Here is a 20617-nt window from a genome sequence, read left to right on the forward strand (position 1 = left end):
ACGAGCACAGTCAGGCAGAGCTAGAGCGGCACGAGCACAGTCAGGCAGAGCTAGAGCGGCACGAGCACAGTCAGGCAGAGCTAGAGCGGCACGAGCACAGTCAGGCAGAGCTAGTGCGGCACGAGCACAGTTAAAGAGAGCCTCTGGCAGGCTGCCAAGTTTCTGTAACAGACTGTGCGCGCGGCGGCGGCGCCGTGAAACTACACAAGTACCAAAAAAATGATACTAAATGACAGCAGGGGCATGTGCCCCCCCCCCCCCCCCCGAATCCGCCACTGTGTATGCTGTATATATTACAACACTATATTCCGTTGCCTGTTTTTTTTTTTTTAAACAATTTTTATTTTGCAAAATATAGATAACAATATACAGCATTGATGTGTACAATTTTCACAATACATGCTATTTCCGAAGATAACATTACAGCCAAGAGAATTAGTATTTGGTTTTCTAACGTTATCCCTATCTTGTTACCTAACACTTTTCCTGGTATGACCAATACATTTATAGCTGTTAATCTAGTACTCAGTTTCATATTGAGAATAACTTTTATCCTGCTGGTAGGTGGTTCAATAAAAAATGTTATCTGGCTGTGTAGCTGCCTCCGAAATTTAGAAGAAAAGTAACAATTATTGTAACATCTTAATACAACATATTAAACATCAAGGGAAGTGGGGGGTGGGATGGAATAAAGGGGGGGGGAGATCATGGCAGACACAAATTTAGATCTTGTAGCTCAGACTTCAACATCTGGTCTCTCGCATCTTTCGCAAGTAGTCATCTGGCTGTTCTCTACCCCGCGATTTGCCTCAAAAGGTACCAGGAGGTGGAGTCAAAGATTTTTTGAATACGTTCCTGCGTCAGCTGGTCAAGACTCAGAATATACAGCTCCCACTTCTTATAAAATCGTGGGGCTCCCTTTTCTAGATCTGATATCGTGGCCTGTCTTTCATAGAACAGTATGTTAAGTATTGCTTTTTTGGTACTTATGTATTATCTGGGCTCCCATGTTAAATGCACCCCATTTTTTCATACCCCTACTATCCAACTACGCATGGAGTTGATTTTATATAGTGTGGCGAGCGCAGCGAGCCATCGTGCCCGAAGCGCGGCGAGCGCACGCCGTCTCATAAGAAAAACGGGAGCCCAGATATTACATAAGTACCCATTTTTTAATTCTAGTATAAAGGAGGATCTCCTATGGATCCAATGTAATCCAATTAGTCTCTTTGCTCGTGTTAGAATGATTGTAAGGACCGGTATTATCTGTGTCTTTTTGGGGCCAAGGTCCCATGTCTGAAACTGTAAAAATAGACAAGCTACTGGGGTTTTCTGCAGTTTCAGGGAGTATATCTGATTGACAAATCCCATCAGCTTATCCCAGAAATTCCTGACCTTACCACACTCCCAGAAGTTATGATAATATTAAGCCTTTGATTTTTGGCATTTATAGCAGGCCCCCGTGTCCTCAGGGACAAAGTGGGCCCTTTGAGCTGGGGCGATATACTCTCTATTGATAAATTTTATATGCGTTTCCTGTAGGGAAATAGATTGCAGATGTTTCATCGTGAATGTCAGTTTATTAAACAATCTAGGAGGAGCAGGAAGGTCCACCAGCCACCTTTCATGTATCTGCCGGTGGTTATGTGTCACCCCAGCTGTGATTAGATAAGAGTAAAGGTACCGTATCCTGTAGCCCATCACACAATCCGGCCGGAGTATGGCCTCTATGGGATCGGTGGTCTCTGTGTTATCCATAGGCTTCTCCCGGGACCGTGCAAAGTGCCTGGATTGTAAATACATATAGAATTGCCGATTTGGAATGTCATATTTCTCAACTAATTTTGAGAACGGCATTACCACTCCCCCTGGGTCAAAGACCTTGCGAATGTTAGTGATTCCTTTGTCTCTCCACACCTTGAACTCCGTATTTTCCATGCCTGGAGTAAATAGGGGGTTACCCCACAGAGTGGAGTAAGTAAGCGGGTTTTCTGTGTAGTATTTATTTTGTTCCACGATCTGTATGTGTCTCCAAACAGGACTTCCGTTGCCTGTTTTATACACACGCACACTACACTGTTACATGATATCATCCTATGCGGGAATGGGGCTTACAGCTTAATGTAACTTATTGCAAATCACGTACTCACAGTGATCTGTGATTGTCCTTATCAAAACATAAAAACAAGATACACAAATATATGTACTGTATATATATAAAAAAAGCATCGGTACAAAATATATAATATGCTGTCGCTTCTTCTATATACATCAGAATTATGTACAGAGTGCGATTAACCCTCTCAAGCCGATGTCGCCAACAAAATATGACTATCCCTCTATACTGCGTCTGACTTAAACCGCCCCATCCACCGGCAGTGAGAGGGTTAATCGTCGTGTCAGCATCGGCTAACGATAATATGTACAATATGGAGGTACAGCTGCCTTATTATAGAAGAATAAATTTGATACAGTATGTCCGGGGCACTTGCGATGCCCCTAGGTGGGAGGGGGTCCTTCGTACTTCAGCATTAGGTTGAAGGAGCGAGCAAAATTGTTGGAAAGGGCGCAGTTCCGTGACTCGAGCAGCAGGGGGAGTAAGAACATAAGGAGCAGGAGGAAGAGGAGCAGCAGCTGCAGCGGGAGAGCGGCACAGCAGACGCGATGCAGGAAGGAGCACAGCCCTCCCGATTTCTGAAACAAAGAGGAACAAAGGTTACAGTTGTGTACCATTCGATCCCGATTCAGTCCCAATCGAATCAGGATCGAATCACAAGTGTGTACCCACTATAACTCAGGCATGTCCAAACTGCAGCCCTCCAGCTGTTGTGAAACTACACATCCCAGCATACATTGCCACAGTTTTAGCAATGTAGCCCTAATAGCAAAACTGTGGCAAGGCATGATGGGACTTGTAGTTTCACAACAGCTGAAGGGCCATAGTTTGGACATGCCTGCTCTAATAAGTGTATAGGCTGCATTCTCAGTAAAGTCACTGGTTCTAGTGAATGGATAAGTTGTTTTCTCAGTGATGTCACCAGCTCCTAGTGAGTAGAGAGGCTGTATTCTGAGTGATGTTACCAGCTCCTAGTGAGTATAGAGGCTGAATTCTCAGTGATGTCACGAGCTCCTAGTGAGTAGAGGCTGCATTCTCAGTGATGTTACCAGCTCCTAGTGAGTAGAGAGGCTGCATTCTCAGTGATGAGTGAGTAGAGAGGCTGCATTCTCAGTGATGTTACCAGCTCCTAGTGAGTAGAGAGGCTGCATTCTCAGTGATGTTACGAGCTCTCGAGAACTGGAGTTGGCTACCACTGGTCTAGTGGTAGCACACCTCCATTGTCTGGTTAAACACTATCAACCGAGAAACAAATAAGGGGGCAATATATATGTTGACCATATTATTACAGTCCAGCATTCTGAGTGATGTCACTGGTCTCTAGTGAATGGATAGGCTGCACTCTCAGTGATGTCACTGGTCTCTAGTTACTGGATAGGCTGCACTCTCAGTGATGTCACCATCTCCTAGTGGATGGATATGCTGCATTCTCAGTGATTTTTCACTAGTTCCTAGAGATGGAATAGGCTGCTTTCTCAGTGATCATTGTGTTTAGAACTATTAGGTATGTTTCTCAATGATATAAAGTAGAGAAACTACCAACCAATCAGCTCCTAACTGGCATTTAAAGCACATCCTGTAAAATGAGTTTGGATCTGAATGGTTTATCTCCATGGTCTCTCTCCAAGCTTTAATAAACCTGCCCCTTAGATATTGTAGGCTGCACTCTCACTGGCCCACACTCCACTGCGTGCCTCCCTTTAACTGGCCCCGCCTCCACTGCGTGCCTCCCTCTCACTGGCCCCGCCTCCACTGCGTGCCTCCCTCTCACTGGCCCCGCCTCCACTGCGTGCCTCCCTCTCACTGGCCCAGCCTCCACTGCGTGCCTCCCTCTCACTGGCCCCGCCTCCACTGCGTGCCTCCCTCTCACTGGCCCCGCCTCCACTGCGTGCCTCCCTCTCACTGGCCCCGCCTCCACTGCGTGCCTCCCTCTCACTGGCCCCGCCTCCACTGCGTGCCTCCCTCTCACTGGCCCCGCCTCCACTGCGTGCCTCACTCTCACTGGCCCAGCCTCCACTGCGTGCCTCACTCTCACTGGCCCAGCCTCCACTGCGTGACATGTAACGGTGAAGCGATGGGATTATCTATCAGAACGCACCTTGTTTCTTACTCTGGGTTCTTGCAAAACCTCCAGATTCTGTAAAAAAACAAATGTACATTGATATCATACAGGTTTTCTGCTCATACTGTAATGAATGCCTCCAATCATTTATTTCACCATAAATAAGAGACCCAATTTTCCACCTATATTTTGCTGCTTATATAAAATATATACATTAATATTATATACAGTTACAGTTGATCGTGTGAACACTTGGGGGACGATGTTCCCGATTCAGATCTGATCACAGTAGCAAATTAGCAGCGCTGTGCGACCACCGTGCGTATCGGCCACCCCGCCAGAGTGTAATCCCGCCCTTTACAAGCCTATGAGTGTATAGTGAAGAACATCTGCCGCTCACTTGCCATTGAATGATTTCCCAGTGTGCGCAGCCCAGGAGTTACTCGACGGCTGCGATGAAATCAGCCTGATGTCACACGCCCTCCCTCCAATCACCTGGGCGTGCCTGCGTCTTTTATGGCACTTCCGTAATAAGGCCGGTTACCACACCCAAACGCCGGCTTTCTGTCAATCACCTAGGAAACGGCAGCGCTCAAAAAAGTAGCAGGATTTAATCGCATGGAAGCTTCATGCATGCGTTCCGGGGACCATGCGCAGTCTATCGATAATCAGCCATGGTGTGTACTCGCAGCTGTGCGATCAGGTCTGAATCAGGCCCAATGTGCCGTCCTATACTGACAGCAGTGTGGCCTACACAAGGACAATAGGATCCACGCCAGGTCTGTGTTTTTGGGAAACATTTGGTACTTTCATTCTGAGGACACATGTAAGTAAAGAACCTCCATGAGATGGTTCGGTCCAGACGTGTGACCCCCCAGGTCAGGACATGGGGTGCTGATGTGTGACCCCCAGGTCAGGGCATGGGGTGCTGACAGTTATGTTCTCCTTTGTGCATTTACATTTTAATTGCAAAAAAAGATTTAACAGTAACAAATGCACGGACTCATTCGTGTCCTGGGATTTGCCCCCAAAATTACCAGAATTTTAATACTTCAAATTTCGGGATTAGACTGCGCCAGGCAGCGTCTGAGCACCCCACTGCACCGCCGATCGTCCGCACACCCGCTCCCAGAACCCGCTTCTCCCGCAGTGTCACCGATCATCGACACCCCTGCTCCCGGCCACACTATGTGAGTATGTGCTGGGCATTCATTTTTTTTTTGTGGGGGGGGGGGGGGGGGGTGGTGTTTCAATTTTTTTAATTGGGGAGGCCAATCCCCTACTGGAAACTTTAAATTATACAGGTGACCCCGAACCCCAGCATATTCCATCCTATCTCAACTACAGTGTCCAGTCATTAGATCTACAGTTTTGGGGGCCAAATCCCGAGATCCTGATCCCGGATTGGCCACCCTAGTTTTCGACCTTTTGACTGTAGATCGAATATACCATAACCCTAAACTACACCCCATAGACAGTCACTCTGGGGGAGCAGTTACCGATCCTGGGGAAACCAGTCAGATGTTTGCATTCACGTTCATTGAGCAGAATCAGCCTTTCATTGTTACCCCCGTACCGTATGGCTTCCGCAGTCATGGAGTTTGGACTTGTAAAGCATCCAGCGGTACCGCAGATCTTCCAACCTGAGATCCTCGGTCACCGTCATGGCCGACCTGCAGAGCAGGAGGGACGTCAAGAGCTTCTGTCCCTGAGGAACCCGATGCTGTAATTTCTGGACAAAGTAATCACAAGTAATTAATGAAAGACAAGGAAGAGGCTGCAGCGACTGCAGCCACACCTGAATTATAGCCTGGAACTGCTGAGGCTGTGTCCACGGTAAACCTCATACATGTTTGCTGAAGGCTGTTCCCCCTACCTGCAGTTTACTCTGCCGTGTTTGTATACCGTCACTGCTGGATAGCTCAGCCGCACATATCCTGTTTAACTTAGAATTCTCAGCCTTCAGCCACTGCTCAAACTCCATCAGAAGTGTCATGTGATCGGCGCCTGTCTGTATGACAAAGCAACAGAGCTGAGGGTTAGGTCACAAAGTGGAAGATGATTTGTCAGACCCTAGATATTACCCCTCATCTGCCCCCCAGCCGCTAGCGAAGTGTCCTTCAAGACCTGTTGTCTGCATATATTAGCGCATGCATTTGGCTGCCTAGCTGAATAAAGGAGGGTAATGGGGTGCAAGGGTCATATACATTTTTTAGCGAATGGACAAAACCATGCTGCACTGCAGGTGGGGCAGATGTAACGTGCAGAGAGTTAGATTTGGGTGAGTTGTGTTTCTGTGCAGGGTAGATACTGGCTGCTTTATTTTTACACTGCAATTTAGTTTGAACACCCCCTTCTCAAATCTAACTCTTTCTGCACCTGTTACATCTGCCCCACCTGCAGTGCACATGGTTTTGTCCATTTGCTAAATAAATGTGCGTTGCGATCAGGTTTGAATAACCCCCGCAGTTCCTGTCCAATCTTACAGAAGCAATAACATCACATGATAACTAGAGTCGTCTATGACAATAACATTATTCAGTTGTTTCTTCAGTAAATGGTTTCCTCTGTTTTGTTATGGTGGGTGGTACAATGTGTAGGGGTCACAGGGTCAATACTATAAAGGTCAAGACATGAAATAGGTCGACGGTGTCAAACGTCGATACAAGCAATAGGTCCACAATGGGAAGGTTGTCAGTGAAAAGGTCGACTTTTTTTTTTTTTGTCCCGAATTTTGAAGCAAGTCGACATGGACACTGTATCGTTGTACAGGCTGCGCTCAGCACACTATCATATTCTCCCTCCCCGTCTTAGTGGATGGTAGGGTATGAAATACATGAAAAACTCATGTCGACCTTTCCATTGTCAACCTAATAGTTGTTAACCTTCCGTCCTTAGCCATGTCGACCTATTTGATGTGTCGACCTGAATCCTGTCGACCTAGCGACCGTATCACATTACATTTACATCACATCATCTAGATATATATATATCTAGTGACCGTGCATCACCTAAACACTGCCATCTGTTGGCAGCAAGTGATGCTACATCTAGCTTTCCAAGAATTAGCTTTGATTTACTAGTTATAATATAAAAGGCAATATGCAGCTCTCCAATCATTCACATCAGTCGTTGGAAGGTGGGAAGAGGGCGGAGTCACCAGTGTAAACCCCCCCCCCCCCCTCAATATGCTGCCATAGAACTACAGGTCCCGGCACCACCTGACGGATGTACATAAAGAGGGGGCATCGTGCTGTTACCTTATCCGCCCTCCGTGGAGGAGGAGAATCCACAATGTCCACAGACTCTGCCAGCGACACTAGTTTCCGCTGCCTCCTGGACGTAGCCACGTTACTGGGGGATTTTCCTTCTATCACATTATTTCCTACAAGAAAACTACAGACGCACAAAAGCAAACACAATGGATTAGCTGGTAATGGTGTTGGGTATAACGGTACAAATATTAGCAATAAAAGGTCCAAAATCTATTCAGACATATAGGGCGGGATGTTTTGTGGGCCATGTGGGATGCCGGATAAACTCGGACATTTTTTTTAAAGGGGCAATCCCTTACAAGGCAAAACCATGCCGTGTTACTGATTGATCATTTAAGAAAGCCTGGCCAGCATCCCACAGGGCCGCCAAATTGACTGTTATTTATTAGTAAAGTAGGTGAGTTGGGACCGATTCAGACCTGATCGCACGGCAGCGAATTTGCAGCGGCCAGTTGAGTTGCCGCCCCTCTAGAGTGAAATCCCGAGGGGCGAGGGGGACCGGTGGTGATGGCAGGGGAAGCAGCGGGGACCCCCGCCAAGCTCCGTTGCCACGGGGCGCGCGAGCCCCTGGTGGTAGAATCACCATCCCCTGCAAAGATGAGCCCAGCTACATCTGTATGTGCAATGCATCGATTATCGGCACCGTGTGAATTCGCAGACGTTTGATCAGGTCTGAATTACCCCCATTGATAGGAGTTTGTTATTATTTTCTTCCTTTACTAATAGTTTTTTGGAAAGTATCAGAGATTACCTTTTACCCCTTTTGCACTGCCGCAAACATCCCAGATTGCCACTCAGTGGAAAGGGGTCTTTTAAATATAACTTGAGTCCAGTGTCCCTGAGTCTAATGCACCTGCGGCATCCTAAGTACCGGTTTATGCCAATAATGTGTGAATATCTGTGTATTCTGGTATAAAGTGGAAGGTGCGAACAGCGCCCCCCGCTGGGACTGCAGACCCATGGCGGTGAAGGCTGGATTCCCTGACAACAAGCAGGTATTATGGGAAGGGGGCACCAGAAACATTTTTGGCAGATTTGGAGTTCCGCCACTGCTGTCTGGGTACCATGCACTATGGTCCAGCTCATCTCGTTGTTGAACGATACTACTGGCTGGAGGTTAAAGAGGCAAATCGTGGGAAAAGATCAAGACACATCTCATTCGTCAGAGTTTTCTTTCTATTGTATTACAATGGTAACCAAGATAAATGTATATCAGTAACCTGGATGACAGATCTATTCCCGTTCCCGCTCCAGGACTCTTATTAGGTGGTGTACGTTTGCCGGGAGATCTCCTTCCCTGGTCAGTGCTGGTAAACCTGGGTAAGCACAGAGGGTACAATAACACATCCTGCTATAATGTGATCACGTTATTAGTTATAACAGCCTATGTCAGGAAATAGGTCAGTAAGATTTATTTTGCACAAGAGCAGTGTACTTCTCTTTTAAACACTTACTATTGCCTATGACTGGTACTTATAATGACATTATACCAGTGGTTCCCGAACTTTTTTGAATTACGGCACCCTAGAGCATGGGTCTTCAAACTGTGGCCCTCCAGATGTTGTGAAACTACATGTCCCAGCATGCATTGCCACATTTTTTCCTATAAGAGCATGCCAAAACTGTCAGGGCATGCTGGGACATGTAGTTCCACAACATCTGGAGGGCCACAGTTTGAAGAACCACGCCCTAGACCAGGGGTGGGGAACCTTTTTTGTACCAAGGGCCAATTGTATGGAAAAATCCTTCGGGGGCCATACAGTATGTAAAAATGTCTCATTACAAATTGTCCTGCTGCAGCCGTCCCCACGCTCCGGCGGCTGCCGCTGATTAGGACTGACAGTCTCTGGTCGCTGTTAATTAAGAGGAATCTCGCAAGAACTACCGACCTCTCACGAGATTCCCCTGTACTTGACTCCCAGCAAAGCTGCCAGTTGGGTAGGAGGGCCACTCAGACCGGCTACGGGGTTGCATATGGCCCCCGGGCCTGAGGTTCCCCACCACTGCCCTAGAGTATCAGAATTTTTTTCACGGCACTCATAGGCCAAAAGTTAGATACCAAGAACTTCAGAATAAAATATAAAATGAAATAAGTTGCACTTACATGTCATCCTTAGGTTCAGTTATGTGGTGAGAAACATGATTCACTTCTGTTTTTCCACATATTTTATAATTGGAAATCACAAGCACTAATTTTCCTTATTACATTGACCATATATATATTTTGAATTCGTCCTGGATCAGGGCACCCCTGCAAGTGCTCCGTAGCACCCCTGGGAGCCACGGCATACAGTTTGGGAACAGCTGCATCATATATTTCTTAATTAAATGCTTTCAAATGTATTTTCTTGCAATCAACTTTGCGTATTTATCTTGTATACTTGCTTGTTGTAAAATAGTGCGGTACTCTTTACCTAGAAGGGCTGCCATCGCATGCACTAAAAAATTGCATGCGATGCGACCGACGCGATGACCGCGATTTCCCATAGGGAACAATGTTAAATGTCCCAATTGACCCGATTTCCCATAGGGAACAATGTTAAATGGCCCACAGAGGCCAAATAGGCACCCTGAAGTGTGAAATGGCCCCCCAATAGTTAACGCCACCCCACGATCAACGTCAACCCAAAGTGTGGCGAGCGCAGCGGTACGCGTCCTCCGACCTTTTCATACCCCCACTATCCACGTTGGCGTGGAGATGAGAATAGAAAGTGTGGTGAGCGCAGCGAGCCACCGTGCCCGAAGCGTGGCGAGGGGACGCGGACACCTTCACAGGTATACGCGTCCCCTCACGGGCTTCACAGGTGTCCGCGTCCCCTCGCCACGCTTCGGGCTCCGTGGCTCGCTGCGCTCGCCACACTTTCTATTCTCAACTCCACGCCAACGTGGATAGTGGGGGTATGAAAAGGTCGTAGGATGCGTACCGCCGCTGCTCGCCACGCTTCGGGTTGACGTTGATCGTGGGGTGCCGTTAACTATTGGGGGGCCATTTCACACTTCAGGGTGCCTATTTGGCCTCTGTGGGCCATTTAACATTGTTCCCTATGGAAAATCGGGTCAATTGGGACATTTAACATTGTTCCCTATGGGAAATCGGGTCAATTGGGACATTTAACATTGTTCCCTATGGGAAATCGCGGTCATCGCGTCGGTCGCATCGCATGCAATTTTTTTTTCCTTACAATCAAAATCGTGGGCGCCCTTCTAGGTAAAGAGTACCAATAGTGCTAGCAGGACATATTTGTTCTCAAAAATGGGCAAAACAGATGCTGCACTGCAGGTGGGGCAGATGTAACGTGCAGAAAGTGTTAGATTTGGGTGGGGAGTGTGTTCAGACTGAAATCTAACCTAAGCTGTGTACACACAGGGCCTTATTCTAGTTCACTCGCAGAGGCAAATTCCTTCTCAAATGGACAGAACCATGTGCACTGCAGGTGGGGCAGATGTAACTTGTGCAGCGAGAATTAGATTTGGGTGAGGTATTACTTCAAAGTGAGATCTATATTGCAGTGTAAAAATAAAGCAGTCAGTATTTACCCTGCACAGAAACAAAATAACTCACTGAAATCTAACTCTCTCTGCACGTTACATCTGCCCCACCTGCAGTGCACATGGTTCTTCCCATTTGAGAAGGAATTTGCCTTTGCGAGTGAACTAGAATAAGGGCCACAGTGCAATCTATTGCTCAGTGTCCAGTTTTCATCAGCGACCAGAGATGGTTGTTGATGAAAAGGACACTCTGCTGGGCGAGCCGCAGAGGGAAACAGCTGGTGATTTATTGCTGCAGCACAAACAAATCACTGTCAATATGGTCGCTCAGTGACCATATTGCCAGCGATATTGCACAGTGTATACTTGATGGCTAACCTTGACACTCCAGATGTTTTTAAACTACACATCCCAGCATGCTCTGCTTCATTTTAGTTGGCCATGCTAAATCTGATGCAGAGCATTCTGCAATGTGCAGTTTAACAACAGCTGGAGTGTCAAGGTTAGCCATCAAGGGTGTAGACACCGCTTAACAGTGTAAGAATAAAGCAGACAGTATTTACCCTGCACAGAAACAAAATAACTCACCCAAATCTTATGTTGGGTACACACCAGAACGATTTGGCCTCAATTCAGTCAATTTCAATGCAATTTGGACTGATTGTGTGTAAATTGGGCATGTGTTGGCATGTTTTATATCTGGTTCCGATCCGATGCACGGCCCCGCTGGTCATTTTGGAGATCCTACCTGCTGCAGTCAGGATTTGTAAACTATCCCATCAACTGGGTACAGATCGCGTGCAGATTGTGTGCTCCAACAGATCGTGCGACCATCGTACGATCTGATCATGATCGTTCTGGTGTGTACCTAGCATAAGTCTCTCTGCACATGTTACATCTGCCGTCCTGCGGTGCAGCATGCTATTGTCCATTTTGAGAGCAAATGTATCCAGCGATCAGGCCTGAATTAGGCCCTGTGGTATAACAAAAACATATCCTGCAACGTTATGTAAAAACTAAATATGAAAAAAAAATGACACTGGGCCAGATGCCCTAAGCTTCAAAAGTGATAAACCACCAGCCAATCAGCTCCTACCTGCCATGTCACAGACTGTGTTGTCAGGCAGGAGCTGATTGGCTGGCTGTTTATCACTGTCCATTTTTGTTTCACTTTTGAAGCTTAGTACATCTGGCCCAATACTATTTACTGCAGGAGTCCTCAAACTATTTTGCTCTGGGACCCCATCAGACAATAAAACTAATGACAGGACCCCAGCAAGTTACTGCAGAAGGTCATCACATTACACGTGTAGTCAGCAGACAGAACAGTACATGGCAGCATTGTGTATGTCATACGGAGTGTTCCAGTAACTTCTCACCAAAAATAAATAACAGTAACACACACATACAGGTGCGCTGTCCCCAATTCACATGATGGAACCCAGGATTACTGATTACTACCAGTATGGGAGCAGAGAGTCTCACCTTGGATCTCTCCTTCACATAGTATCGGCCTAGTTGGTTTCCGCACAACACCACTAGTCGGTCAATTACTGACAGAACAAGTCCAATGGCCTCACACCCTTCTTCTGTGCCAGGGATCCAGGTGATCTTATCTCCCCGCAGGTGCCTCTTGGAAACTCCTCGGAGGGGTCCTGCCAGCTGGCCATCCTTCAGGGCCCCATTCTTGTGCAAACGCCTGACCTGCTCCAGCACCTGATCCCCCAGTGCTTGACCCAAGATGTGATCCAGGTAACAGTAGCCAGACGTGAGCAAGCAAGGCGCAATGTGCTCCAGTGCCAGCTTCTCCAGGTCCAGAGGCGCAGAGTGATGGGAGGAGTCTGATATACCATAACCCATCACATCACATGTGTAGTCAGCAGACAGAACAGTACATGGCTGTTACGAACTCGGCTCGACTCTGGATGATACAACAGCTGGTAGGAGGGAAAAAGGTCAGGCGTGAGCCCGCAGCTGGGACCGCTGTTTAGGACGGCCACAGCAAAACCTACACTGACTCTGTTGAGTCCCCCGGGCAGATGGAATACCCCTGCAAGTGCTAGGCTTCGCCTGTAGCCGCCGCGTTCGACAGAGCCAGTTAGGCCAGCTCTGACCCCGATGCAGCCAGGTGTTATGTGGTGACAAGGGGTGAGCAATCGCCAGGGGGTATCTCAAAAGGACCGTCTAACTAAAAGGGCCTAGCTGGGAAGAGACCCCTGACTACTGGCACCGGGCCGAGAACGGGGAATTGCGACCCAGTCGCAGACACAAAAGATACAATGGGGAATCACGGAACGGGGACACACAAAGGCAAATGATCCCCCAAAGCCGGGAGCAGTGGGAAAGGGGTACACCCCTGCCAAAAGGAAGCTAGGGCCACAAGCAAAAACCAAACAGTATGAAACAGGTGACAGGAAGACACGAGAGCAATGATAACAAGCCCACGGAGGGGAACAGCCACGGAGGGCAGACGAGCAGACCAGGTAGAAAATACCGGGCTCCAACGGAGCACTTACGTGACCCACAGGTGGATGACCGATGTGGATCAGACACAGGCTCAGACCCAGGACAGGAAGGCTGACCCAGCCAACAGGGGCTGCAGGATCGCAGGAGCGGAAGATGAAGAATCCTGGAGGGACCCAGGAGATCAGGCACTGGAGCTGTAAAGGCTCCGGGGACCGGGTAACTGTGCTATGCTGAAGCAGCAAGGAACTATAACCGGCGTCTGTGCCCAGCAGACGCCGGCTTCTTATTCCCTGCTGGCGCCGCCTGCGTGACGTCAGGCGCACGCATAGGTTGCCGCTGGGCGGAAGCTTGGGGACGCTGCCTAGCAACGTCCCGACGCCCGGCCTCAGAGAGAGGCTTGGGACGTTGCCGGGCAATGTCCCCAGCCCCGCCACCCCGCTGCACATCCGCCGACCGTCCGGGTGCTGGGGATCCCGGACGGCGGCGTGCGACAATGGCAGCATTGTGGGGGCACAGAGTGATGGGAGGAGTCTGATATACCATAACCCATCACATCACACGTGTAGTCAGCAGACAGAACAGTACATGGCAGCATTGTGGGAGCACAGAGTGATGGGAGAAGTCTGATATACCATAACCCATCACATCACACGTGTAGTCAGCAGACAGAACAGTACATGGCAGCATTGTGAGGGCAAAGAGTGATGGGAGGAGTCTGATATACCATAACTCATCACATCACACGTGTAGTCAGCAGACAGAACAGTACATGGCAGCATTGTGAGGGCAAAGAGTGATGGGAGGAGTCTGAAATATCTGAGTTGTCTGTTATTTTAGACTTCTTGATCACTGACTGAGATTAGGAAATTCCTCAGCCTAATGCTCAGCAACATGGAGTCGTGACCCCATGCTGAGAAGGCCGGGACCCACTTTGGGGTCAGGACCCACAGTTTGAGAACCGCTGATTTACTGCAACTGACCTGATGAATCCGGTAGACTGGTGATTTCCTGCATGTGTATAGCCGGACGTCCCTCTGTCAGTAAGTCTATAGGTATCACGGTCAGAGCTACGGATAAACACAACGGAGCGTTAGCGCATCATAACTACATGTAACATAAGCCTTATGCACGAAGGGGTATATTTAGTAAAGGTTCTACAAATTAAAGAGGTGATGTTGCCGATCGTAACCCATCATTTTCTGTCTGTCATTTTCTAGGATGCAATAGAGAAATGATAGACAGAATCTGATTGGCTAGATTGGGGAAAGGGGAGTTCAAATTGAAATCTAAATTGCAGTGTAATAATAAAGCAGTCCAGCATTTGTGGGCTACATGCAAAAGCAGACAGTATTTACCCTGCACGGCAAATATACAAATGTCTCTGCACGCCTTGCGTTACAACATGGGGCACGTTCGGTCGGGCAGCATTTACCTGTTCGATAGGACTGAATTAGGCCCATGGTTTTTTCCAGACTCACAATGACTATTTTGCTTTACTGAATCGGACCCTTGTCCCCTATCAGTGGATGGATTACCACCGGTCTCAGTGCTGGCAAATAATGGTAACAAAGCCCATACAACAAAATGCTAACTTACATCACGCTGAAAGAACACAGACCCCCCATACTTCCCATCCCCGGCCTGTGGTCCATCTCGCTGCCAAGCCTGTGACTCGCTTGATGACCTCAGTGGTACGGATATGGCGTATTCGCTATTCCTTTCCTAGCGGATAGACCATACTAGCCCGTGTCACCCTACATGCACCACTGGGTGTATCTGCATATGCACACAGGTCTGCAGTGTGACTTTGTTTACCCAGCATGCACTCTGTCTGGGGCCATCTTGTACCCTGACCAATGGTCCAATTATGGCAAAGGAAAAAGCTCATTGACATAAGTGGTATCTAATAAATACAACGGGAAACAAGATAACTGTATAACACTAACCTGGATGTCAGATCTGTTCCCATTCCTGCTGATTGGCTCTTATCAGGCGTTGTCCAGCTGCTGGGTGAACTGGTCCCATGGTCTGTGCCGCTGAACCTGGATTTATATTGATTACAAGTCACTGTTATGTATCTGTGCTGCCTAAAGTCTAGCTAAGCTCTGATTAAAAAGATATCATTAAATTATAACTTATAAGCATTAACTACATCCCACATCTGTGTTCCCTTCCCCTTATTAAAAACCAAATAATAATCCAGATCCAAACCCCATCTCTTAAGATCAAGTATACCTCTGACACACCACCTATTAACATACGCCCCAAATATCACCCCTCCCCCTTTCTCACTCTTACAAAATCATGCCCCCAGACTTTAAGAATTGAATCCCCTATCCCAATACCAATGAGTCCTTGGATCTATAGGGTGAACCAATCAATTCCCCACAGTGGCCTCAGCCCCTCTCTATCTAACCCTGAAACTTCCAGCATTCTGATTGGTTGATAGCTCAAGCCATGATCAGTGAGTGGAGCACCAATCCCAGCACTGTGATTGGTGAACGGTCAAAGCGATTCACCAATCAGCATCCTAGCAGCATGGACAGACACTGAGAAGGTATAAGTCAGGCAGCTGGTAGACAGGGAGAAGATGCCCGATCACAATCAGGGGGGTGTGGATCATCCTCTCCCTGTCTCCCAAAAAATACATAAAAAACAAACACCAAACAAAGGTAAGATAACGAACCTGAGGAAGCCACTAGATTGCTCATATCCAGCGTCTGTATTGGGAGACCCAGTTTCATATTGTCCTGTAGCAGTGAGTCTGTATGTTTTGTAGTCAGGACTGTGAATAAAGCCAGATTAGCTTTAGAACACGGAACACTGATGTTATATGAGCTTTACAGCAGCTATCTGACACTGGGCCTGAATCGGATGTGGAGGGAAGCAGCAGCGATGCTCAGATTAAGCGGGGGGCTAGCTTCGTTAAGGCTTACATTGTTTGGGTTTGCAGTAGAAGTTGATGACTGCTAGTTCTATAAAGTTTGGTTGCAGATTTTGCTGGTAGCCTATGGGGGAGAAATTGGGCGTGAGCTTATGAGAGGGGTACTTACAGGAAGTACGGTACTTGTTTCCTAGCACGGCCACAATCTTTGGGATCGTGTACCTTTAAGTTAAGGTACACGATGCCCGCGATGGACCCGATTTTCTTTGGTTTTGCCATAGGCTTCAATGTTAAAATATTTTTTAACATTGAAATCGGGAGCATCGCGTCGGTCTTGTGCCATTATAATTATCTTGTGCCATTATAAGATGAGATGGACTTGATTAAGTCCATTTTACATAGGAAACAATGTGAAATGGGCCAATATGACCCATTAACATTATATATGGCCCCGTCGTCACCCCACGATAGACGCCAACCCGAAGCGTGGCGAGCGTAGCGAGGCCGCGAGGGGCGGCGGTACGCGTCCTTCGACCTTTTCATTCCCCTACTATCCACGTCGGCGTGGAGTTGAGAATATATAGTGTGGCGAGCGCAGCGAGCCACCTAGCCCGAAGCATGGCGAGCGGACGCGTATACCTGTGAAGTTATACACGTCCCCACGCTTCGGGCTCGGTGGCTCGCTGTGCTTGCCACACTATATATTCTCAACTCCACGCCGACGTGGATAGTAGGGGAATGAAAAGGTCGAAGGACGCGCACCGCTGCCCCTCGCGGCCTCGCTACGCTTCGGGTTGGCGTCTGTCGTGGGGTGAGGTTCACGGGGTTAAATTTGGGGGTTTAGGGAATATTTTACATTGAATCCAATGTGAAATCGGGTCCCAGGGACCCTATTCACATTTGATTCAATTAAAAAATCGGGTCGGTCGCGTCGATCGCATCGCATGCGACCAAATCGATGCGATCAACGCGATTTTTCCGTCACGACCACCCCGATGGAAATCGGTGTGGCCGTGCTAGGAAACAAGTACCGGAAGTACTTCCTCTTGCAGATGTTTCAGCCCCTCCCACCCTCCCTGACCTTTCAGGAATTCAAATTTACAAATCCGTTTTGGTACATTTACCACTTTTCTTAGAACTAGGCGGTACGGCGTCACGGTCCAGAGGTCACTTGTGGCATAAGAGGGCGCTGGGAGGCACTGCCCCTTGAAAGACGGCTGGTGTGTCCTGCCTTTTGAGGGGGGGGGGGGGGGGGGGCAGATCAGGGGTGGTGAGACTGTCCCAGCATCAGGTTATGCTTTAGTCACATGGGGCATCTCAGTCATCACCATATTTAATAGTTGGGGCATTTAAGTCGCCGACGTTTTATTTGACTAGAGCCGGACATTACGTGGCGGCGCCTTATTGCCAGACCTTTACGAAGAAGGGTCCATACCAAGTAATAAATAACTATGACCTTTAAATCTAACGCTATGATATCTGACTGTTTATTTGCGTCAGTGTGATTTATTTGAGATAAGCTAGCTTTAAGGTTTTGTTAAGGTTTAAACTTAATAAATGTACAGATGCCTTATATAAGGTATTGCAGCGGGAGGCATCTGGTAAATGTAGGTACCTCCCACATGCAGGTGGGGTCTACTTCTGTGCAACTAACCACATTTGATCTCAAATATGCACATTTTTGAAGGATTCTAGAGTGGGGGTCTCTGGACCTGTACGGGGAAGGGAGTTCCATAGAGTCGGAGCCCCATGGCTAAAATCTCCGCCCCCAGATGAATTACGGGAGATTCTAGGTACAGCTACAGATCATAGTACTCAGCTGGGGCAGTGTGGAATCATAACAAATAAACAATCATTGCTATTCACCTGCCCTGGATTCCAGTTTGCCCAAACCCTTGCCATCTGTGATTAGCGATTGTTCGCTGGTCAGTTTTTCCTCCATCAGTGGATGCGATGCCATCAGTATCAGTGCTGCCAAATAAACAGTAACACAACGTATGTGACAAAATGCTAATTATCACATTTAAAAGAGCCCCGACCAGCATCCATCCACCACACCAGGCCCAGCCGTCTGGTGGCTCTCCTGCTGCTGTGAAACTACACATCCCAGCATTCCTTGCCACCGTTTCAGCATTCCCTTACAGCGAATCTGTGACAGGGCATGCTGGGACTTTTTAGGTTCACAACAGCTGGAGCGCCACAGCCAGGCCTGCCCTACAATATTAATAGATTATAGCAAGTTTACAGAACCTAATACCCCACGAGCATCATCCGTAACCAACTGACAAGCATCATAATGACCTTAATTTCATATCCAGTAATGATTTATATTCAGTCAGCTGGAGAAGTCCGTCTGCAACCGGCCAATCAGAGTGTAGTCCCCCTCCCCCGCACTGCCGGTGCCTACACAGTATATCATAACTAACCTGGATGTCAGATCTTTGCCCACTCCCCCTGCTGGACGCTTAGTAGGTGTTGGCCACCTGCCGGGGGATCTCCTTCCATGGTCAATGCCCGTAAACCTGGTTATTAATTGATAACAAGGACATATGACTGATTTGTATCTTTTACTTTATATGTTCTTTAATCATACACTCAAAAACCGGACATTTCAATTACATCTGTTTACATTGTACAAGTTAAACTCATCCAGTTGATTCACTTGTCTGTATTACCATAATTATTGTGAGCAATAGGACAGCGATAATATATTGTTCAGTGTTCTGTACGGGAAATTCCCACAAACACAATGAACATGGAACTGACCGGATGAAGCCCCCAGACTGTGCGGATCCTGCGTCTGTGTCGCTAGGCGGTTCTGTATCAGTCAGTCTGTAAGTGTCACCATCAGTACTGTGGATGAAGGCAAATGAGCTTTAGAACGCTGACCGTCAATGTTGTATGATCTTTACAGCGCTCTCTGACACTGCGCTGTGCATCGTATCTATTAGCAACTGGTATTTCACCGTAAGGGATTGAGATATAGTTACTGTAATATAATGTGTGTTAATGCTGTGTACATAGAACGGAACCGCCAGCGGTTTATGGGTGCGCCCACAGAAACGCTGGGCGTGCCCTACATAACGCAGGCCTATCTAGGCATGCTTGGGGTGGGTGCTGACGTCACATGACGTCAGCACCCACCCCCAATTCGCTGGATAACGGGCATCTGCAAAGTACGTATAGACTTTTCAGAGTCTTATATAGCGCAGCAGATTCCGTTACAGTTTCATATATAGCGCAGCAGATTCCGTTACAGTGTCTTATATAGCGCAGCAGATTCCGTTACAGTTTCATATATAGCGCAGCAGATTCCGTTACAGTTTCATATATAGCGCAGCAGATTCCGTTACAGTTTCATATATAGCGCAGCAGATTCCGTTACAGTGTCTTATATAGCGCAGCAGATCCTGTTACAGTGTCTTATATAGCGCAGCAGATTCCGTTACAGTGTCTTATATAGTGCAGCAGATTCCGTTACAGTGTCTTATATAGCGCAGCAGATTCCGTTACAGGTTCTTACATAGCGCAGCAGATTCCGTTACAGTGTCTTATATAGCGCAGCAGATTCCGTTACAGTGTCTTATATAGCGCAGCAGATTCCGTTACAGTGTCTTATATAGCGCAGCAGATTCCGTTACAGTGTCTTATATAGCGCAGCAGATTCCGTTACAGGTTCTTACATAGCGCAGCAGATTCCGTTACAGTGTCTTATATAGCGCAGCAGATTCCGTTAGTGTCTTATATAGCGCTGCAGATTCAGTTACAGTGTCTTATATAGCGCAGCAGATTCCGTTACAGTGTCTTATATAGCGCAGCAGATTCCGTTACAGTGTCTTATATAGCGCAGCAGATTCCGTTACAGTGTCTTATATAGCGCAGCAGATTCCGTTACAGGTTCTTATATAGCGCAGCAGATTCCGTTACAGTGTCTTATATAGCGCAGCAGATTCCGTTACAGTGTCTTATATAGAGCAGCAGATTCCGTTACAGTGTCTTATATAGCGCAGCAGATTCCGTTACAGGTTCTTATATAGCGCAGCAGATTCCGTTACAGTGTCTTATATAGCGCAGCAGATTCCGTTACAGTGTCTTATATAGCGCAGCAGATTCCGTTGAACTTTACAACTGTAGACAGTGATAGATCAAACGGAGTAACAACAGACAGACATATAGATAGGAGGGCCCTGCTGCAAGCTTACAATCTATATAACCAGTTCTAATGTTCCACCTCTTGGGTCATTAATACCCGTTTCACACCGGGAATACAGTCCAGGGATCAAGCAGGGACATTCCTGTGTTGGTCCATTACACACCAGCCTAGT

At 47.5% G+C, this 20617-nt stretch overlaps 1 protein-coding gene across 9 annotated transcripts in view; it reads right to left on the bottom strand.

Moving 5' to 3' along the window:
- Window positions 1–324: 324 nt before the first annotated feature.
- Window positions 325–20617, bottom strand: part of SYNE3 (spectrin repeat containing nuclear envelope family member 3) — a 115933-nt gene continuing 95640 nt past the window's right edge. For 5 of the 9 annotated variants that reach the window (XM_083166570.1, XM_083166566.1, XM_083166569.1 and 2 more), the window contains exons 18-29: window positions 19059–19145; window positions 18719–18814; window positions 18159–18263; window positions 16095–16193; window positions 15355–15450; window positions 14389–14475; window positions 8674–8769; window positions 7439–7574; window positions 6055–6189; window positions 5755–5910; window positions 4215–4253; window positions 325–2694 (exon numbers count right to left, since the gene is read on the bottom strand). In XM_083166570.1, the coding sequence (XP_083022696.1) occupies window positions 2500–2694; window positions 4215–4253; window positions 5755–5910; window positions 6055–6189; window positions 7439–7574; window positions 8674–8769; window positions 14389–14475; window positions 15355–15450; window positions 16095–16193; window positions 18159–18263; window positions 18719–18814; window positions 19059–19145 (1327 nt within the window). In that variant the 3' untranslated portion in view covers window positions 325–2499. Of the gene's footprint in view, window positions 2695–4214; window positions 4254–5754; window positions 5911–6054; window positions 6190–7438; window positions 7575–8673; window positions 8770–12427; window positions 12880–14388; window positions 14476–15354; window positions 15451–16094; window positions 16194–18158; window positions 18264–18718; window positions 18815–19058; window positions 19146–20617 lie in introns of those variants that run through there. The other 4 variants (XM_083166571.1, XM_083166572.1, XM_083166573.1 and 1 more) reach the window with 4 other exon arrangements.

Source organism: Crinia signifera, chromosome 12 (genome assembly GCF_055691185.1).
Source record: "Crinia signifera chromosome 12, ASM5569118v1, whole genome shotgun sequence".
Taxonomy (NCBI): Eukaryota; Metazoa; Chordata; class Amphibia; order Anura; family Myobatrachidae; genus Crinia; species Crinia signifera.